Source organism: Alosa pseudoharengus, unplaced genomic scaffold (assembly GCF_046254945.1).
Source record: "Alosa pseudoharengus isolate Yale_2024_CS ecotype anadromous, Long Island Sound unplaced genomic scaffold, YU_APseudo_1.1 YU_APseudo_1.1_scf_21, whole genome shotgun sequence".
Taxonomy (NCBI): domain Eukaryota; kingdom Metazoa; phylum Chordata; class Actinopteri; order Clupeiformes; family Clupeidae; genus Alosa; species Alosa pseudoharengus.
This window is the reverse complement of record NW_027468674.1, coordinates 21,532,074-21,553,304: the sequence shown is the minus strand read 5'-3', so window position 1 is coordinate 21,553,304 and position 21,231 is coordinate 21,532,074. Positions and strand designations below refer to the sequence as shown.

The 21,231-nt window shown below is 45.3% G+C and overlaps 1 protein-coding gene across 7 annotated transcripts in view; it reads left to right on the top strand.

Annotated features, from left to right (window-relative positions):
* Nucleotides 1–20,759, top strand: part of kcnc3b (potassium voltage-gated channel, Shaw-related subfamily, member 3b) — a 36,645-nt gene extending 15,886 nt beyond the window's left edge. The window contains exons 2-5 of one of the 7 annotated variants that reach the window (XM_076298945.1): nt 5,896–6,790; nt 6,926–6,946; nt 7,523–7,537; nt 20,605–20,759. In XM_076298945.1, coding sequence (XP_076155060.1) covers nt 5,896–6,790; nt 6,926–6,946; nt 7,523–7,537; nt 20,605–20,759 — 1,086 coding nt within the window. Of the gene's footprint in view, nt 1–5,895; nt 6,905–6,925; nt 6,947–7,522; nt 7,538–9,616; nt 9,806–11,116; nt 11,239–12,040; nt 12,062–20,604 lie in introns of those variants that run through there. The other 6 variants (XM_076298940.1, XM_076298939.1, XM_076298942.1 and 3 more) reach the window with 6 other exon arrangements.
* Nucleotides 20,760–21,231: the final 472 nt, after the last annotated feature.

Sequence of the window (21,231 nt, the reverse complement as noted above, 5' to 3'; positions counted from 1 at the left end):
ACCCCCAAATTAAGATGCACAACACCCCACCCTCTATTCCACCGTAGACTCAGAGGGCATTGCATAATATCCATACTATGATATGATATCAGATGACATTTTCTTTAGTAAGGCACTGAGAAGACTACACTTATGCTGTGGCGCTACGTACAGTAAACAGCCTTTAATATAATGGATGGGACGAAATATTGATACAGGAAAATATTGTATGACTTCTCTCTGTGATAGGTTATTGATACGCTGCCACCAAATATTGATATTTTTACGAAAATATAAAATTCAAATTCTATATTATGTCTATAAATGTCAATTTAACTTAAAATCGTGAATCGTACAGAATCGTGAATTGAGCGTATTGTTTCATTGTGATGTACCATAAATGATTTTTTTTTGTATATTGCAGTCTCATTGCAGAGTCACTGATTCATAATTTTAACGTTACTGTATGCAAAGTATCGTAGGCAAAGTGTCGGATCATCAAGATATTACGCAGTGTTTGCATCCCCTACTTTTATATAACGACATTTCAGGCATCTAATTTAATGAGCATTTTATGATTTTGTCGCAGCCTTTTACCGCCTCTTTTATCATCTGTCCCTTTGTGTGTCTGCCCTGATCTACAGTACTGTATATCTTCATTGCTTATAAAAGACCAGACTTTCTAAGTTCACACACACACATACGCACACACACACGCACACACATCATTCACGGAAACCTTTCAAAATATTTTTTTTTACAGTTTTACAAAATCTTTGCTTGTCACACAATTTTCTAAACATGTCTTTCAAACATCATAACCCCACACCAAATCTGCAAAACCATACACTAATTCTCAGTGTTTGACTCAGTTTTCAATTGACTAAAACACATTTTGCAAAACACCACACACAATTTTCTACTTAACACACAAAAATCGAACAGGAAGTAACTTGATTTCAGTTTTCAAACACAACCTATCAAAATGCCACACTTATTCACCAGTGCTTCACTCTCTCTCCTCACATGTGTAAACACTCATTACTTTACTGAACACCATCCAATTATTGCCTTAGTATAGGCCTATGAGTAGACATACTGTACTCTCTATGTATGGACCCTCTCAGAATGTTCAGAACCAATGCAGATACTTTGAAAGGAATGTTCTACAAAAAGTCGACTTTATGTACAGTAAAACTATATAAACTATATTTTTGTGTCTCCCCAAGTTACCACCTATGAATATATACACCCCCCCCCCACACACACACACACACACAGACAGACACACACACACACACACACACACACACATATAAACACAGACACACACACTTTTCTTTGGAAAAAAGAAAAAGTAATTTGATAGTAGTCAGTCATTTCCGTCTTAGGCAAAATCAGCTTTTTCAGAACTCCATGTACATCTGGTGGTCATTGTATTTTGCTTTGCTTTGTTCTTGTTGGCTGTAAAATACTGTATTTGCAACAGCAAATTATTTGCGAAAAATCACTATTTTGGTTTCAATACAGTAATACTGTGTATTTCAACTTCTCTCTGTACCGTAACTTTCACTCTTGTATGGAAATACATAAAGCCTATGAAAGACAGAAGAGCGTTTTGAGCAACAGTGTGTACATGATGTATCCAAAATGTCATATTATGACAAACATGTTTGTAATGTGAGGCGAATGTTTGCTTTAAAGATGTGTTTTTGACATTTTGAATGTTGTGTTTTAGTTTGCTGGAGATTTCAGGCATTTTGCATTTTGTGTGAGCAATTGTGGGTTTTGTGTGTGGTGTTTTGAAAAATAGACACAGAGTTTTGAAAACGTGTGTAAACAATTGTAAAACACTGTATATGATTATGGTCATGAATTCACTCAGCATTACTACGTTTGTGAAGTAACACATACACACTAATGCTTGCCACATACACAGATGTGTAGGCATGCACACACACACACACACATTCACACGCACACATACACACACAGACAAGTCTGACTCAATGCTCTCTGTCTCATTGGTGCGATGGTCTCACCTCGAGTTTGCCCTGCCGTTCATACAAACACATGCGTTGAGTTAGTCATCGCCATGATACTCACACTGCAGCCCCAAGCGAGTAAAGCTCAGATGCAGCTCTTTGCCCTTATTTTGATTTTTTTCGCATGCATTCTCTCCCATTTTCCGAGCCTTATTTATGCCCTCTGCCCCCATGATATCTGTTCTTCCCTGAGGAATTTCCTTGATTTCTCCCTGTCTTCTGCCTTCCTAGAGAGAGAGACAGAGAGAGATCGGAGAGGGAGAGAGGGAGAGAGAGAGAGAGAGAGAGCGGCAGAGCAAGAGAGAGACACTAAGGGAAAGTGATGCATTTGCTTTAACACAATGAAGCAGAGAGAGAAGAGTCTAGAGCCGGAAGGGAATTTGAATGACTGCTCGGACTAAGTGGTGGCGTCTTTAGGAATCAGGGAAAATGCCTGATGCACTTTCATATACCAGAGGGTCTCTCTCTCTCTCTCTCTCTCTCCATTTCTCTCTCTCTCCCTCTCTTTCTCTCTGCCTCGCTTCTAGTCTGGCTTTCTCTATTTCTCTTTCCCTCTCTTTCTGTCTTGGTCTGCCTCTCTTTCTTTCTCTCTGTCTCTCTCTCTCATTTGTTCTTTTGTAGGGTCATCAGTCATATATGTATGAGTCAACAACGTGGCAGGTTTGTTTAAACCTCTGAGAAAATGGGGGTAGCAGCCACAGAGCACAGCATTAGGGGTGCAGAGTGAGAGGACACAGCATTGTGTGTGTGTGTGTTTGTGTCTGTGTGTGTGTGGTGGGGGGTGACAAGAGAGGAAATATACTGTAAATACAAGAAGAAAGAAGGGATGAAGGGATTGGGGGGCAGAACGGGTGGAGAGAAGGGTGGGTAGAGGGGGCAGTACAGCTTGCAGTTTGTGATTGAGAACCTGGCCAGTGAGAGGGGAGACGGCAAGAGAAGGAGAGAGAGAGAGAGAGAGAGAGAGAGAGAGAGAGGGAGAACACTGCAGCAACCACAAAGTAGGTCATGCCTGGGCTGGTGCGAAGCATGGTGAGGGAGAAGGGGAAAGATGGAGGCAGACAGGGAAAGACAGAAGGAGAGAGAAAGGAAGCAGGATGCTCCGTGTGTGTGATGTGTGTGTGTGTGTGTGTGATGTGTGTGTGTGTGTGTGTGTGTGTGTGTGGTGTGTGTGTTTGTGTGTGTGTGTGTGTGTGAGGAGGGGTGGGGGGTAGCCAGTAGAAGACCGTGGGGAATAACCTCAATGTAGAAACAGTCATTACAGCCCCTCTCTTTCCCTCTCTCGCACTCACAGGGCCGTTGTGTCTCGCTCAAGCACTAAATGGGAAATGGATACACTTTGTTGATTTGAGGGAGAGAAGCGAGACATGCTGCTGTAAAGGGGGGTAGTGGTGGTGGGGACAGGGTGGGGGATGGAACTAGGGAGAACAATTCAGAATTGATTTCAAGAGCAATGCACACACACACACACACACACACACACATACCCACACACACACACACACACACATACGCACACACACACACTCTCACACACACACACACACACACACACACACACACACACACACACACACACACACACACATACACACACACACAGGGACACGTGTATGGGTATGTACTATGTGTGCATAGAATGTGTGTGTGTGTGTAAGAGGGGAAGAGACAGAGAGAGAGAGAAAGAGAGAGAGAAAGAAAGAAAGAAAGAGAGAGAGAGCAGGTGGAGGGGGAAAAAGAGGGCAGATACTGGGGTGGTTATGAAACAGATATGGAAGCAATAGAGGGAGGGGAGACAAGGAGTGGATAGTGGCTAGATTGGTTAAAAAAAGCACTCAACCCCATTTCAGTGCCTGTAGAGCTTATTCGCATGGGTTGCCGTGTGTGAGATGTAGTTGCCTGTGTGTGTGTGTGTGTGTGTGTTTGTGGTGTGTGTGTGTGTGTGTGTATGTGTGTGTGTGTGTGTGTGTGTGTGTGTGTGTGTGTATACAAGTGTTTGAGTGGCTTTGCATGTATGGAGGGATATTTGTGTGTATGTGTGTGTGTGTGTGAGAGGGAAGGAGAGAGTGAGGGAGGGAGGGAGAGAGAGAGAGGCATGGGTGAAGTACACATACAAACCCCTCAACTCTGTCTCTACAGTATGGATGAGTGTCTTCTCTTAGTCTGTGTGTTTCATAATTCATAGGAATGCATTAAGAGCACGGCGCAGAACATACACACGGAATCTTAATGAGGACCCAGTCCATGGAGAGAGACGGGGGAAAGGAACAGATATGAACCGTGGCAGGCGCTAGTGTTTTGAACGTTTCCGACCGGACTCGAGCGGGACCACTCTCTCTAAACCACAATGAGCTAGAGTAGCCTATTAGCCGCCTCCCATCCAAAGGAATCTCCGCTGGAGTGGCTCTCGCAAAGAGTTTCCGGGAGATTCTGTTCCATTAATCCTCAGATCTTCGGTTGATGTGAAAAAGATGCTTGCGACAGGCCTGTTTTGTCAGCACTAATGAAACGATAAACACGCAGGCAGCAAAGCTTAAAGTAGGGCAGTTACGTCAGCTGGGCCTCACAGACAGAAAGTAGAACCACATCTTCCACAACAGCTGAGTAGTCCCACACAGGGAGTGAAGTACGGAAATTGGACGCTCCTTCTACAGGGCTGGTCTCCCCCCAACCCCCAAAGGACTGGGCCAATCAAGAAAGGTGTCCAAACAGAAATAAAGTTAGCATCAGCACTTACCTCAGCCAGCGCACAGATGTGTTTTGTCTGAGCCACAGACAATAGGCGAGACACATGAGTAAAATGAACGTTTGTTCAAACGTTGGCTTTGATACAGAACTGCTCTCAACTGAGCTAGGGTGTCTTCTTTTGGCAAGGAGGGTTTAAACTGCTGTGAACTACTGTATAGAGTTATACATTGAGGATATGTGTAGTGATTTATATTCTGTAAAATAGTACAGATGAAGGCAAAACATTTGACTATAAAGTGTGCAGAATTCTTCAAATTTGGATTCCTGATGGACACTATAAAAGCCTATAAACAGTATAGATATTATAATACTGGTACACTGACACAAGATGAAGGGGAGGTACAGTAACAGGGCGTTTGTTAAGGATTTTATATGGTGCTTATGCCTTCAGAGACTGTCTGCAGTCTGCAGTTTTACTGGAATTCATTTTGTTTACTCTAAGTGTCCAGACATGCAGAGAAATGTGATCGTCAGTCATTAGATACAGCAAATGTGATCATTATCAAGATAAAGTTACTGGTGTACATTTAGGGCTTTTGCTAATACATTTGTTGAATTAGTTCATGCTATTTAAAGAGTCTGGAAAAAGAGCCTAGCACATTCTCTGGAGCATTTCACATCTCCACTGTGACTTGATGTCACAAATCATTTTTATATCGATCCTCTCACTACTGATGTCCCACATAGAGACTTCCAGAAAGTTTCCCCTACTGCATGGTATGGTCTGCCAGCTGATGCCTGGGTGCCATCCAAATGGGCGTTTGTCCTTTAGTCCAGTAGGCATGATTCCAATTTGCTATTTTGTTTCCCTCTCTTGTTCATTCAGTATAAAATGTGTTTATTATCATTTAGATTTTTAATTTGTATTCATTTAGCAGACGCTTTTATCCAAAATCGACTTACACATACATGTCAATTTTATTACATTATTGTATAAGGGCCATAGTCCCCAGAGCAATACGGAGTTTAGTGCCTTGCTCATGGGCACAACAGTGGAAGCTTTTTAGGCTACTGTATGCTAGTCCGGCTCCTTAGCCACTATGTTACCACCAACCCATAATCAGACATTTAACTGTATAGGTATATATATCTCACTCCTGTTTCCTGTTCCCATGTTCTCTTACAGTATGTGGCGTTCCTCTCTCTCTTCTTCATCCTCGTCTCCATCTCCACCTTCTGCATGGAGACGCACGAGGCCTTCAACACCATCTACAATCGCACAGAGAACGTGACTGTGGGCAACACCACCCAGGAGGAGGTGGTGTACGAGGTGGTGACCGACAGCTGGCTGACCTACGTTGAGGGCGTGTGCGTCATCTGGTTCACCATCGAGGTGATCACGCGCGTGTTCTTCTGCCCGGACAAGGCAGAATTTTTCAAGAGCTCGCTGAACATCATTGACTTTGTGGCCATCCTGCCCTTCTACCTGGAGGTGGGCCTGAGTGGCCTCTCCTCCAAGGCCGCCAAGGACGTGCTGGGCTTCCTGCGTGTGGTGCGTTTCGTGCGAATCCTGCGTATCTTCAAGCTGACGCGCCACTTCGTGGGGCTGCGCGTGCTGGGCCACACGCTCCGCGCCAGCACCAACGAGTTCCTCCTGCTCATCATCTTCCTCGCGCTGGGCGTGCTCATCTTCGCCACCATGATCTACTACGCCGAGCGCATCGGCGCCGACCCTGCCGACCCCACCGCCAGCGCCCACACCAACTTCAAGAACATCCCCATCGGCTTCTGGTGGGCCGTGGTCACCATGACCACGCTGGGCTACGGGGACATGTACCCAGAGACGTGGTCGGGGATGCTGGTGGGCGCTCTCTGCGCCCTGGCAGGCGTGTTGACCATCGCCATGCCTGTGCCCGTCATCGTCAACAACTTCGGCATGTACTACTCGTTGGCCATGGCCAAGCAGAAGCTGCCCAAGAAGAAGAACAAACACATTCCACGGGCACCCCAGCCCGGCTCGCCCAACTACTGTAAGCCGGACGCGCTCGCCATGGCTACCGCCTCACCCCAGAGAATCTTGGGTAACGTGCTGGGCGGCGTGATGGGCTCAGGGGGCTCTCTGGGGCTCACTGGGGACTGTCCACTCGCACAGGAGGAGATCATCGAGATAAACCGAGGTGAGTTGGAGGGAGCAGGTGACACTGTCTTTGCAGAAGAAGCTGGAGAAACTAATCGTAGTTAGGTCTCCGATCAGAATTTTTTTTTTTTATTATTATTTAAGAGAACAGTAAGCTTATTAGATACAACTATAAGTAGTTTCAGAATTTTTTTTAGAAATAGTCTTTGAGAGACTGTAACCTATAACTGAGCTGAATTTCCACTCTGCTCATTTGCAGATTTTATGCACATTCGTGAAAATTCTGCTAAAGAAATGCTTATCTGCGTGCATTTCTATTCCCTGTTTTATGCAAAATTAAAATGGACATTCTCCTAATAAAGGGAAGAGTTCTGAACAGTTGTGTGCTCAAAATGTAAGGTCATTAGGGCAATGTTTATGGAAACATGTAGGTATAGATGCAACAAATGCGAATAAACTGTTTCCATCCACTTTAATCCCATTATATCTATGCGACTCAAGGGGTAATCTCGCCCCTCTAGCAAATCAAATTGGTATGCAGTTTCCAGTCAGAATTTCCTGTTCGAATGGTCAAAATGTGCATGATAAAGTTGAATGGAAACCCAGCTACAGGGAAGTTAGACGGCTAAATCCAGCTGAACTGTGATTCACAGCATCTGCTTCAGATGTGCCTCAGTTCTTGAGCATAAGTGTTATACTGTAGGAACCTTCATATTTATCCATATGGCAACTATTATCAGCACATGTACTGTATTATCAGCACATTTAGGACGGTTGTGCTAATATTTTAAATTATATATCCTCTAGCTTGCAGTGAGTTATAAACAAAGACATTAAGAGAGAGGAGAGACAGTATATCATCATTTCAATTCATTAATATCTTTAGTTAATTGTAGATTTTCAGTAACCATTGCATTTACTTTCCACTTTAATTTAGGATTTGGTAGTGTGGGTAGTACGGTATAGTTATTATTCTCATTGTCTGCTTTTGAGTGCTTTTGTAGGCACCATCAGATCTGATCTCTAATTTATGATCAACTAGTTAAGTCCAGACACTCGCCCTGAGCGTTCCATCTGTCTGCAGCCCACAGACTCTAATGACTTAATGTGTTATTGTTTTTACACATAAACACACAGGCCAACACTGCGGGCAGGCAGGCGGGCGGAGATGCGTCTCGGCCTGCTCGGGGGCTTGGACGCTGCAGCTGTGTGTTAGAGAAGGCCACGCCACTGATTCAGGGCTAAGGGTCAAGTGTCCGCAAACGGGAAACGAATTAGTTAGACTAGCCACCAAAAGGATTCTCTCGCCTCCAAATACAGCAGGAGTCATCAGTATGTTTTAGACCACAAATATCAACATTGTTTAGGAAAAGCCAGAAGCAATCAAAGCGCACATCTCACATAACACTGAAGTGGCAGATTCCAGACTCTTTTATTTATTAAATGATGAGGAGGGGGAAACATACGCATGCATTGTTTATGAGATGGTTGTGGTGTGATTTGTTGACATCATTTTCAGGAAAACTCCCTCTTCTCTCAAATAACCAAAGCCATAAAAATGTCATTATGAATAATATTTTCAGCACCATATGGGGGATTTAATAGTAAGACTTACCAAATCCTTCCACATGATATCCTACTTAGGTTACTGTCATTAGTTTTGATTTTTTAATTCAGTGTAATTGGAAGCACTTGCTCGGCCTGCACTTCCCCCATTACAGTTTGCTGTGGGTATGTCAGTAAATAGTTGAGCTGTGAAGGCTATGAGATTAGAGCTGACAGCTGTGTCTGAGGAGATGAACAGCACTCGCCCTGCATATATTCTCTCTCTCTCTCTCTCTCTCTCTCTCTCTCTCTCTCTCTTTCTTCATCTCTCTCTCCTCTCTTTTTTGCTCTCTTGGTTTCTCTACCTTGTACCTCTCTGCTTCTTCTCTTCTTTTTCCTTCATATATATTTTTCTCCCTCTCTCTCCCTCTCTCTCTCTCTCTCCCTCTCTCTCTCTCTCTCTCTCTCTCTCTCTCCTGCTGGCCCTGCACACTCAGAGTTTCCTCAGCACACGTACACTCAGCTCTGGCGCAGACATGCAGCGCTCCAAGAGGATGCGTCAGTCTGGATTACAGATGCACGCATGTGTGTGTGTGTGTGTGCGTGTGTGCGTGCGTGCGTGCGTGCGTGCGTGCGTGCGTGCGTGCGTGCGTGCGTGCGTGCGTGCGTGCGTGCGTGCGTGCGTGCGTGCGTGCGTGTGTGTGTGTGCGTGTGTGTGTGTGCGTATGTGGTTGGGTGGGTTTATGTGCAGTGTCTCTCTGTGTGTGTGTGTGTGTGTGTGTGTGTGTGTGTGTGTGTGTGTGTGTGTGTGTGTGTGTGTGTACATGTGCGTATGTGTATGTGGTAGGGTGGGTTTAACTTTATGTGCAGTGTGTGTGTGTGTGTGTGTGTGTGTGTGTGTGTGTGTGTGTGTGTGTGTGTGTGTGTGTGTGTGTCCGTTCATGAAGCATTATACTCACTGCTGGTGTCCTGCTCATTGAGATGTCCCCTCTCTCCTCCTGCTAACTCTCCGTTCTCTCTGTTTCTCCCTCAGCTAGAGTACTTATCTCACTGCTCTGCACCCTCTACCTCTCTCCTCATGCCTCACCCTTCATCCCTCGCTCTCTCTCTCTCTTCATCTCTCTGTCTCTCCCTCTCTCTCTCCTTTCCTGTTCTGTACCATGTTTCTCCGCCCTTTCTCTCTCCACTGCACTTGTCTCTCTCCATCCCCTTCTCTCTTTCTCAGACTCCAAGCAGAACGGCGACGCGGCGAACGCGGCCCTGGCCAACGAGGACTGCCCCACCATTGACCAGGTGCTGAGCCCCGAGGAGCGCAGCCCGGCTGGCCGCACCCGCGATGTCTACCCGCAGGACCGCGCCTGCTTCCTGCTGAACACGCGCGAGTTCCGCACCACTGACACAAACGTGAGGAAAGGTAAGAATCCTGCGCCTGCCGCCACCACCGCTCCCAAACCCACCCTCCAATCCCCTCCAAGAATAATAATAATCCTAATCATAATGATAATACGATAATAACAATAACCCACTACAAAGATCTGTGCTCCTAATCTGAAATGTTATGGATCTGTGCCCTTCTCAATCGGCTCACGGCAGAGCTGTGCTCCCAACTAAACCTGCTAACGCCAGTTCATAGCCATCACTAAAATGCCTCATGTCTACTCTACATACACGCCATTACACGACAGTGGACTGAGTCCGCCATCTAGCAGATGGAGATCTATATTTGTGTGCACTGACTTGCCAAGGGCAAACACACACTCAAACACACACACACACACACACACACACACACACACATACACACACACACACACACACACACACACGGACACACGGACACACGGACATAACAACAGGCAGCGAAGCTGGGAATATAGATCTACACCCATAACCCCAATACAGAGCCATACATCCCGTCTGTTAACGTCTAGACCAAGCCACAGTAACTTGTCTAGCAGCTTTCGTCCATCCTCTCCTTGCTTCTGTCACTGCTTTGACTCCTGCCTCTCTCTTTCTATCTATGATCTCTTTCTCTATCTCTCCATTCTCTCTGTCTGTTTGTCTATGTAGCTCAGTATCTGTCTTTCACTCTTTCTTTGTTTCTTCTTTTATTTGGATGTTTGTCCCGTTCTCTGACTGTATGTCAAACATTGTCTTTCTTTTAATCATTTTTATGTCATCTCTCTCTCTCTCTATCTATCTATCTATCTATCTCTCTATCTATCTATCTATCTCTTGTTCTTTCTTTATCTGTCTCTTTCTTGGATATTTAACTACCATGCATTAATTTCCTTCTCATTTACCCCTTTCTGCCTCTTCTCTTCTCTTCACTCTCTTCTCCATCTCACTTGTGCATTTTATAACTTATTGCTTAATCCCGACTTTCCTCCATCTCTCTGTTGTCTTGCTTGTGCATCTTTCACTTTCCCATCGCTTCTGTGCTTATCACCCCCCCTCCACATCCTCTCATTCCACCCCCCCCCCCCCAACACACACACACACACACACATGCAATGTTCATCCCAAACCTACAACCCTCTGATCCATAATGTTACCCCTAAAACAAACACCCACCACCAAACCTGTACCTCCTTCCTCCATTACACCGACCCCCCTCCGAAACAACCCTAACACTCCCCTACCCTCTCCAACATCACCACAACCCCCCCCCCCACCCCCAAATTAACCCCCCCACACAACAACATATCCCACCGCCCCACCCCAGAGGCATCCGCCCTGGCAGCAGCCCCTGACCCCTCCCTGGCTGAGGAATGGTATAAGCTGGAAGGGTCTCTGCTACAGCAGGACCTCAATGCAAACTCCGCCTCCTCCTGGATCAAACCATAAGCCCTGAGAGGTAACGTTGCCTTGCCACACAACATGGCAGCAGTAGCCAGCAAGCCCAGGGGCTCTGTGCTTGGTTAAAATCCACCCCTCTACATACACCCACGTACACACGCACAATCCACACACAAAAAGACTCATATTTTAACACGGTAACAGACACACACATGAATCACAGGTACAGGTACACACAGTCACAGTGTTCTAATGTGTGTCGTTAGCCACAGGTGTATTCTAGTGATTGTATGTTGCATTCTTTTCTTGATAGAGTTGAAACGTGCATATGACTGAGTGTTCTTTGTGTGGGCTTTTGCTCACGGGCTGGTTTATTGAGTTCAGGCTGTGTTGAGCCTTCACTGTATTCACCAATACAGATATGAAATATAGCCAGATTTGGTTTATAATACAGTAGCTCTTTTAATGGGTTTGTATGTGTTGAATGTCATTTTAGAGGCTCCCCCTGGTCATGCTTATGAATCTCCATGAGCTCAAACCCAGCTTAAACTCAGTAGGCCACAATGTTCTGTATTAAACCCCAAGGTGCTTCTTGCGTTTCTCACATCCTGTGCCGTCAATCAAACTATGACATGTTCTGTGTACACCACAAAACCCACACAAAAGTCCACTGTATACAGTTTCCCACTGACTAATGTAGGAGCGCTGCTCTGTATGGGATGTGTGTATGTGTGTGTGTGTGTGTGTGTGTGTGTGTGTGGGAGGAGATGAGGTGAGCGTGAGTGTGTGTGTGTGTGTTCAGGTGAGATGGGGTGTTGTCTCACGCGCTCTATGTTGTCTCTCTCTTCAGGTTGTGTCATATCACGCGTTTGTATGTGGGCTTCTTCATTCCTACCTATTACACTGTGTCTGTCTCTGTCCTCTCTGAAGCTGTACGCGAGTGTCGTGTTCGTGGTGTTCGTGACGTTGCTTACTGTGTTCCCTACTCGTGTGGCTATCTCTCAATCTCCCACTATCTCACTCGCTATCTCTATCGCTCTCTCCCTTTCTCTCTCTCTCTCTCTCTCTCTCTCTCTCTCTCTTTCTTTCTGCCCTGGTGACATTTGACCCTGAAGGACTGTTGAGCGCACACACACGTGGCACTCTGTTGTACACGCGCACGTTAGCGAAAACCCTTAGCCAAAAACTGCTGTCGTGGTTTTACACACACAGAAATGCAGTAATAATATACGTGCACCAGTGCTGTGCGCCATAGAGAGTGTGCAGTGGAGTGGGTGCGACGTTGTGCTTTCGACTGTCGCTCCCGGGGTCAAAGTTAAGTAGGGGTCAGCGAAGCCCTTGAGGTCGCGCGAATAGTACTCCCTGATCTGTGCCAAATCCGCCGACAGCAGCGGCGGGCGATTCACGTCGTCCGCGTAATGTTTCTGTCCTGCCAGTAGCCTCGCAGAGCGAGGGCACAACTCCCTCTCCAGCACGCTCAGCGACGCTCCACACTCCTTGCTCCATTAGGCAGTGACCCACGGGGCGAGAAAGAGAGAGCGAGAGTGAGAAAGAGAGTCTGCATCGCAAAGCACATGAATTATTCTCCTGTGCACAACTGCTTACATGAAAATTGCTTTGTGTGTGTGTCTTTGTGTGGCATAATTACGGAGTACTATTCGCCCGACCTCCGAACAATGTGCTTTCTGTGCTTATTATAGCCCAAAGATTATGGGTCTCCTGTATTTGTTTTTGTGTATGTGTATATCTATATCTATATATTTCTGTATGTGAGCAAAACTCTGACACACTGACCGACACGTTGACAGACCTTTGGACGTACTCATTGACTGATTGACAGACAACCTCTGGCTGGGGGAAGGTAAGCCAGCCTTGCGCAGAAGTATCCCTCCCCAAGGATGCCTGGAACGGCTTCGGTTTGCCCTTACCAAGGTCTTTTGGAACAAAATCACTCTCCCTGTCCTGCTTCAAAACAAAAACGAGGGGCTTGAGTTGAGACAGGGGAAAAAAGTATCCCTAAAAAAGCTCCTTCTCCAATCTGATCGTGCCTTGTTGTGAGCCACTTGAGGGTATTTCCTGTCAGAGAATTGGGCCCTTGCCCGCCCAGTGCCCCAGCTCTGCCCTGCCTCTAACCTCAGTTTGGCAGACGCCCACTCCGCCTGGCACACTAGGCCTACTGATAGAGATATCATCCGTCTGAGGCCCTGGGCCTACCAAAAGGAAATTACGGGAGTCAGGTGGGTTATGGGGGGCATCACTCACTTTTAGCTTCTTCTACCCCTCCATGCTTCCTAACCCCCCCCCCGCCCCCCCACCCCCACCCCATCACCACCACCACCCTTGGGGCATTGCACCACCACTATCCCAGTCAGCCAGCTGCCCCAGTGGTGGTGTGCTGAACTGGTGTGACTGCATGGGCAGAGTTGAAGGGCACGGCCTCCCTCGCCCCCCTCGTGAGTTTTAAAGTGGGACCTGACCTTGCCAGTCTCCCTCTCTCTTCTGGCGCCATGTGGCTCTGAGCTGAGCTCTCTCGCTGTCTGTTTGTGTTCTGGCTGAAGTTTCTGGTTCTGGTGCTTGGTCCCTTTGGCCACCGCTCTCCCTCTCACCTTACAGGCACTTCTCTGTGTGGCCCTACTGTCCTGCTGCAGTGTGTGCATGGTTTAGGAAGAGTCTAGGGTCAAAATGGTCTTAGTTATTCACCCATATACTCCTTCTATCTCTCTCTCTCTATTTTCTTTAATCTGTTTCTATCACTTACTTTTGTTTCTTCTCTTCTTTAACAATTTTTTTGCCCTGCATTTTTGTTTCTGTCTTTCAGTCAAACTTTATGTCAATTTCTTTTTATCTGTACAACATCAGATCTTCTGTTTTCTTTGTGCTTAGTTTGTACTCTGTTTGTGTGTGTGTGTGTGTGTGTGTTTGTTCATTTGTCAGTATGTACAGTTTGTATCGTATGGCCGGATTACTGGTACCATATTTTTTCTTCTTCTTGTCTGTGTATTAATATATAATATATTCCGGCCCCCTCTGTTCAACTCAAGACCATAAGACTCAACATGAGAGCGTGCTGTTCCCTGGCAAACCCTGTGAAGATATGCAGTAAAGAGCATATCAGTCTGAAGCTAATGTGGCTTGAATGGCTAATAGCTTGTAGCTAAAGTAGTTCCTGTACTTGATTTTTCCCCTTTAATTTATGGCACTTAAGCTATCTGTGTATCTAATGTGCGCTGTAGCATCATGTCCTCTCTGTGCAGTCAGTAATGCGCTAAATGTAGTTAATGTACCTTTGTGGCTTATAGAGTTCTCTTAGCCGGCGCCACTAATGTAGCTAGCTTGTAAAGTCAGTTTAAGAGTGCTGATTCTCTTTCCCCTCCCCTCACCCGGGTCTGTTGTAACAGTAAGAAGAACAAATCAATAAGTACAGTTGAGAATTCATAATCACTCACATCCAGTTTGTTTCTCTCACATTATGTCCCTTCTGACCATCATCTGAGGTTGCCATCAGACACAAATCATGAACAACAAACTTCATTGACACACATATTATGTGAATGCATTATGCATTTAAAATGCTGTGTCATGGTTTATGGACATGTGCTCCAGCATCAGGCTTCAGTGCACTCTGATGGGTAACCTCTGCAGTCGGAGTGTCTCTGTTTTCCTCCATGTTCTTGTGTTCGTGCTGCGCTGTCTTCTCCTGTTCTGTCCTGCTCTGTCCTCCAAGATGACCTCGCCCATTTTCTTTTTTCTTGCCATTTGTCTTCATGGCATGACCTTTTAACCTCACAGTTTGTGAATATATGTTTGTGTGTATGTTTGTGTGTGTGTGTGTGTGTGTGTGTGTGTGTGTGTGTGTGTGTGTGTGTGTGTGTGTGTATATGTATATGTATATGTATGCGTCTCCTTAACCATTCAGTGATTTATGTGCATTTCCATGGCAACCAGCACTGCAAATATTTGCACCAGGGATTTATGCATTTTACAAGTGGTGCAGGAGACATTTGTCCTCAGGCTAAATTTGGGCTAGCAGGCCACCATATGGGTCTCAAAGCTCATGTATCTGTCACCAAAGAGGCCCTATTGAACTGCTGAGCAGAGGCTTTGTGTTATGGTCAACACCAAATCAATAGACTTAATTGTGGGTAATACAAGCTGGGTCTGACTTTAACAGCCAATTGATCCCATGCAGCCTTATGCAACAGTATGAGGCTTTAGTCAAGAGTTGAAAATAGAGCCTATGTCCAGCAGATGTACTCATGTATCTTCCATAGCGTTGACAGAAGTAGGACACAACTTCCGACAAACATTCTGCAGTGCACTCGTAAACAGTTTGTCTTCTACACAGTAGTGGCTAACATCAGTCCCTCCTAAAAAACCTGGTTGGAATATTTGCATTCTATCTTACTCTCTCTCTCTCTTTCTGTCTGTCTGTACTTCTCTCTCTCTCTCTCTTTGTCTGTCTCTCTTTGTGCTGTCCATATTCATGTGTTGTCATCCTCATCACTGTGTGTTAACTAACACTCATTCTTCATCCCATCCCTAGGCCGCCACTGCAGTGCAAGCGTTTCTAATGTGTGACTATAGGTAGGTATTAATCTCATAGCGTCTGCAATGTCTGACTGTAGGTAGGTAATTGTTTTCAAAGTGTATATTATGTGCTGTTTTTGTGGAGGTCCTTGTTATTATTTCCTAGTTTGGATTGTCATGTGTTCTTCCTGCAGTGTTGTTCTTGTGGTGTGTCGGTATCAGTATTGTATCAGTAGTGTGCAATCTGACTTTGGGTTGATATTTTTGATCCCAAACCCTCCTTGCATAAGATAGAAGTTATCAGAGGAGACAGGAAGCGAGTGGGAGGGAGAGATGGGGTGGGATCGGGAAATTACCACCAGTGGCCGGAATCGAACCTGGATCCCCATGGGCACTGAGACCCAGATGTTGTGCTTGTGCCACGGCTCCCCCCACAATCCAACTATTTAATTTGATTGATGTTATTTTAATCCCAAATTATGAAGGAAATACAGCTGAGACAGTGACAAGTGAACACGTCAAATCTATTGGTACTGTAGGTCATCATCAGTAATTAGCAGTCAGAGATTTTCTGAATACTGCCGTGCTTTTAAAACATTCAAGCAATTAATTGCATTGCAGGTAATTCCGTGTTGAAATGTAACAGATGCCATTCCAGAAAGTACCAAGCTGTTTTTCTGCCACAGACCTATTTAACTCTCACACTTCTGGATATGGAACTTGTTATCATAACATGGATTAACTCAGTAGAGGAAGCAGTTTTGGTTTGGACTTATATGGATTGTAGTAGAAGTGATTTTCTTTATCGTTATTTAGTTCAATTGTGTATTTCTATTTTCCTGTTGCGTGTCTGTCATTTCACACATTTTACTGGCGATACGGACAGCTTTTTTGTACATAGTTACACACAAGGCAGGTAGCAGGTTCCAACTCTGTGACTATCTCTCTCTCCATCTCCCACTCTCTTGTTTCAACCTCTCTCTCTCTATCTCTCTGTCTCTCTCTCTCTCTCTCTCTTTCTCTCTCTCTCTCTCTTTCCAGCACATATCAGTCCGGGGCCTGTCATTGTGCTGTGATGAATAACTTTTAGCCGCCGGAAAAAGGTTTACTGTTAGACCCTCATAAAGCGTTGTGGCCCTTACACATCAGTCACTTTAATAGTGTGAGAAAAACATCTGTAGACACAAGCACCGACTCGTCAGTATGGATATTTATGCTGATTTTTACTGTTTGCATCTAAGCAACAAGCAGCAATCTGCTTAAAACCCAAAGACGGTGCAGCAAGACTTGGCAGAAAGTAAGTGTTGTGATAAATTCAGTTCTAAAGCGCATAGGGGCTATTGATTCAAACTAATCATCTCGAAACGGCCCACTATGACCTCATCGGCACGAGCCAGGCGAAACCTTTGCGGGCCAACTTTGCTCTCTTAGATCTCGGAGGCCGCACTGAATTATTGAGCACTTAATCCAACAAATGTTCATTGTAATGGTGAGGGAGACCAAACACAAGACTTGTTTCAAATGCACCTGGGCAGAGTGCTAAGCCTAATGGCATGATTTAATAGCGGAGTCCAGGCGCGACAAGTGAGTGGCTCCAAGGGGAAGGTCACATTGAGCGCAGGACAGACGCAGTAACACAAGTGTAGAATTTCTTTCATGCGTACACACTAAGAATAAGTGATTTGCCCCTTTGCACTTGAATCTTTTGTATAGAACTGTCTTGTTTGTATGTTATATTTCATATTTGTTAATCTTTTTTCCAAAAGATTCTGCATTTATGCAATTATGATAGTTGTAAAACTACTAGCTACACAAGAGCAGTATCTTAGTTAGATGCGTTAGATGCATTTTACGATTGCTCATTTATCTTTTTTTTATTGTGTGTGTGTGTGTGTGTGTGTGTCTGTGTGTGTGTGTGTGTGTGTGTGTGTGTGTGTGTGTGTGTGTGTGTGTGTGTGTGTGTGTGTGTGTGACTCTTGACTTTGCACTCTACATATAATTTCCCTTAGTAAATCTTTGTAAATGTACTCATTTGCTTCTCTTCACTTACGTGATACAAGATGTAAAAAGAGAGTAGTGTAAGAATAATGGACTAAAATCTAGCTTACTGTAGAGGGTAGGATGTAAAAAAAACAACTGAAAGTGTTGCCTTACCTTTGGTATTGGCACTAGGTTTATGTTTTGACTGACAGGTCCCATATCAGTGTATGAGAGTATCCATTTACTTTGTTTACGCTTTTGTAGGTTTTGTCTTTGCGGTGGGCACAAACACACATGTGCACACACATGTCCACATAAACACACCCACAAACACACATCCACACACAGTCACACACATCCACTCACACAGAGTGTCACACACACATCCACACACACACACACACACACACACACACACACACACACAAACACAGACACACTGGCCAGGCTGAGTGTCCGCACGGAAATGCTTCATTAATATTGCAGACTGCTGGCTTGTAGATAGTGCAGCGCTGCAAGAGGAGATGGGAGTGGGGAACAGGCAGGCACTTTTATTTATGGCCTGAGTGAGTGAGTGAGTGAGTGAGTGCTGTCCAATGCACTAGAGTCGGGAAGGGACAGCCATGACACTCCTCACTCTGCTCCGAGGCTACGCGTCCACAAACGCAGGTCCAATGCGGAGACGCTGGGAAGAAGAGGGGCCATGGAACAGTGGGAGTGGGAGTTAAAAGGGCCACGGGGGGGGGGGGGTATCTGTGGTTTGGTCTGCAGACAGGAGCTGATTATGGGATTCTGGGTCTGGTGTGCATCCGTTCGCCCACTGTTCTGGTGTGCGATATGACGAGGGTGTTGTTAGTGAGAACAGCGGCCATTAAAAAAAAAAAGGTGCGTTAAGTGGCGCAGCATGTTAGGACAGAGATAGAACAGTGTGTCAGTAATGAGGAGGAGCAGTGGCGAGGAAGAAGGGAAGTAGGTGGCTTGAAGCTGCCTAGCGATGTCCCACAGGAGGAATCCTTGCAGAGCTTTTTTTCCTCCATAGATTTGAACCTCTCTTCAGTCCTTCACCTCATATTATAATTACAGCAGTCTGCAGAGTAGCAGGGGAATGAGGCCTTGGAGGACAGCCAAAATGGTGGACAGTGGAAGACTTTCTAAGGTAGAATTATGCTAGAGATATGAGAGGCCTTGTTGGATATAAACTCAAGTGCAATGTGAAGTAAATGTGCAAAGTAAATGTGAGGGTCCAGACTGTGACGCAGGGTGAATTCGATGAGGAGGCTTGCTGACCAGTGGCGCGGGTCACTGGTCCACCCAGAGGTGTGATGAGTTTAGAAGGCCGCCCAGGTTCCTTGGCATGTGTGCCGCCACTGCTGCTGCTGTTGTCATTGCCGTAGTAATCATAACGCGCACCAGATGTGACTCGCAACCATGGTGACTCAGCAGTGCGCGAAATAGCCCTGAAGTGTGTGTCATGTGATCCTCTCCTCGCCGCCAGCAGGAGCCTCCGTGTTTGCATGCTCGGCTGTGTCCTTACCCGGCCCCACAGCGAATAGCCGCCCCCACAGAGACCTCTCCTTTTCAATCAGAGCTCATTCCAGCACATGGTGTCCCAGGTCTTTCTGACACTAAAGCACCTCTCCCCAAGAGAAAGAAATAGAGAGAAAGAGAGAGAGAGAGAGAGAGAGGGTGGGAGAAAAAGAGAAGACATGGGTTCACATGTTGAAGGAATGACGCCACTGTTGTACTGCTTTACTAGAATCTTTTGCCACAAAGTCTGTATAAGTGTCATAAGTATGGCTTTCCTGGCAGGAATCAAATCAGTTGGGCTTCAGGTATACAGAAAAATAGCAGACTTCCTGTAGCATGGGCCTTCTTGTGACTGGTTTATGCAGGCTCATTGGTAGAATGTTCTGGTAAAGTACCTTTACTGTTGTTGTTTGGCCTCTTAAAGTTGTCAGGGACTTAACTGTGTTTCACTTCCTGATGAAGTTTGATGGCACACATACTAACTGCAGAAGTTAAAATTCTGTCCATTCCCATTCAAGTCATTATTTGACAGACACTAATCTGCTGGGGTTGGGGGTCAGGATAAGTAATAATTAGCAACTCATTAAGCTTAAATGACATATGCTCTCAAGTGGCAACTAGGTCGTCCCTGACAACCTTATGCTGTCCAGTCCCTGGCGAGGGAAAGTGTAGTCCTGTGTGTGTATCTGTTGCTTCTGGCCTCTATGTCCTGGTTTCAGTCTCGACCGTTGCTCATCCACTGATTGGCTGAAACCCCTGTGTTCCACCTTAACATTCCATTTAGCTTAGCGGCACTCGCTAATGTCGCCGGTGTCTTTGACGACTTCCTGCGCACGACAGGTGCTTCATTCAAACAGTGGAGATGTGTGGATGTCTCAGTATCTGACTACAAAGGAGTCTATATGTGTTTTGTGAAGGAATTGAAAAACTGTATAACATTTCATAACTCGCATTTTCTTGTTTTGTCCTGTCCTGTGTCTGTGTGTGTGTCTCTGTCTCTCTGTCTATGTCTATCCTTTATGTGTCTTTTATCACCTTATGACATTTCATTTTCTCATTTTGTTTGCTTTTTTGTGTGATGAAACCATTTTTTCATTATCTACATTGTGTGTCTTTTTTTCCCTAATCACTTTACAACTTCAATGTAATCTACATTTAACCTCTAAACTGTCTATGTTCATTCTATCACCATCAATCAATTATGAACCCATTTTAAAACAATAACTTTACATCTTCATTACTCAAAAACAACTAATCTCACCCACTCTAAACCTGTCTTGCCTTAAATCCCACCCCCGAAAACAAATTTGATCGTTCAAACGATCAATCAACCTATCAATCAATCAATCAATCAATCAATCAATCGACCTTCTTGTGTAGCGACGGGCTACGAGAAATCTCGTAGCCTGAACAACATATCAGGAATGGCGGGGTCATCCTTACGCCTGGCCCCCATCACGAGCACGCCCTTTGACCCCTACGAGGCCCCCGGACCTCTGCGCCGTTGCCGCTCCCCCATCCCCTCCATTTTGTAACAGGAAGAGACTTAACACGTGAAGGAGTGGGACACTAGGACATAACACTGCAAGGCCGGGGGCGCACGGCCGAGGCGAGGCGACTCCTCCTCTAACACGTAGCAATAACCCAATCCGAACCTGAACGGACACAATTGGACCATTAGAATTTGTGAATATATGGTTTAAGATGCATGCATTTGGTGTTGGGGTTAAGTAAAAGGGGTAAAAAAGTAGTTAGCTTCAAGGAAGAGACAGACTGACAGAGATAAAGTGAGAGATTGATATATGCTCAGAGGATGGGAGAAGATAATGACATGATGGAGGTTAAATATACTGACTTCAGAAATATTCAAAAAATGTATGCACACTTAATCAATAAGATGTTTCCCTACTGTTTGTGAGTAGAAGTATCCCCCCCTGTGCTTACTTTGCCATATCTTGGTGTATACATGGTTTAGTTACAGAGATATCACGCACACATATGAATAGC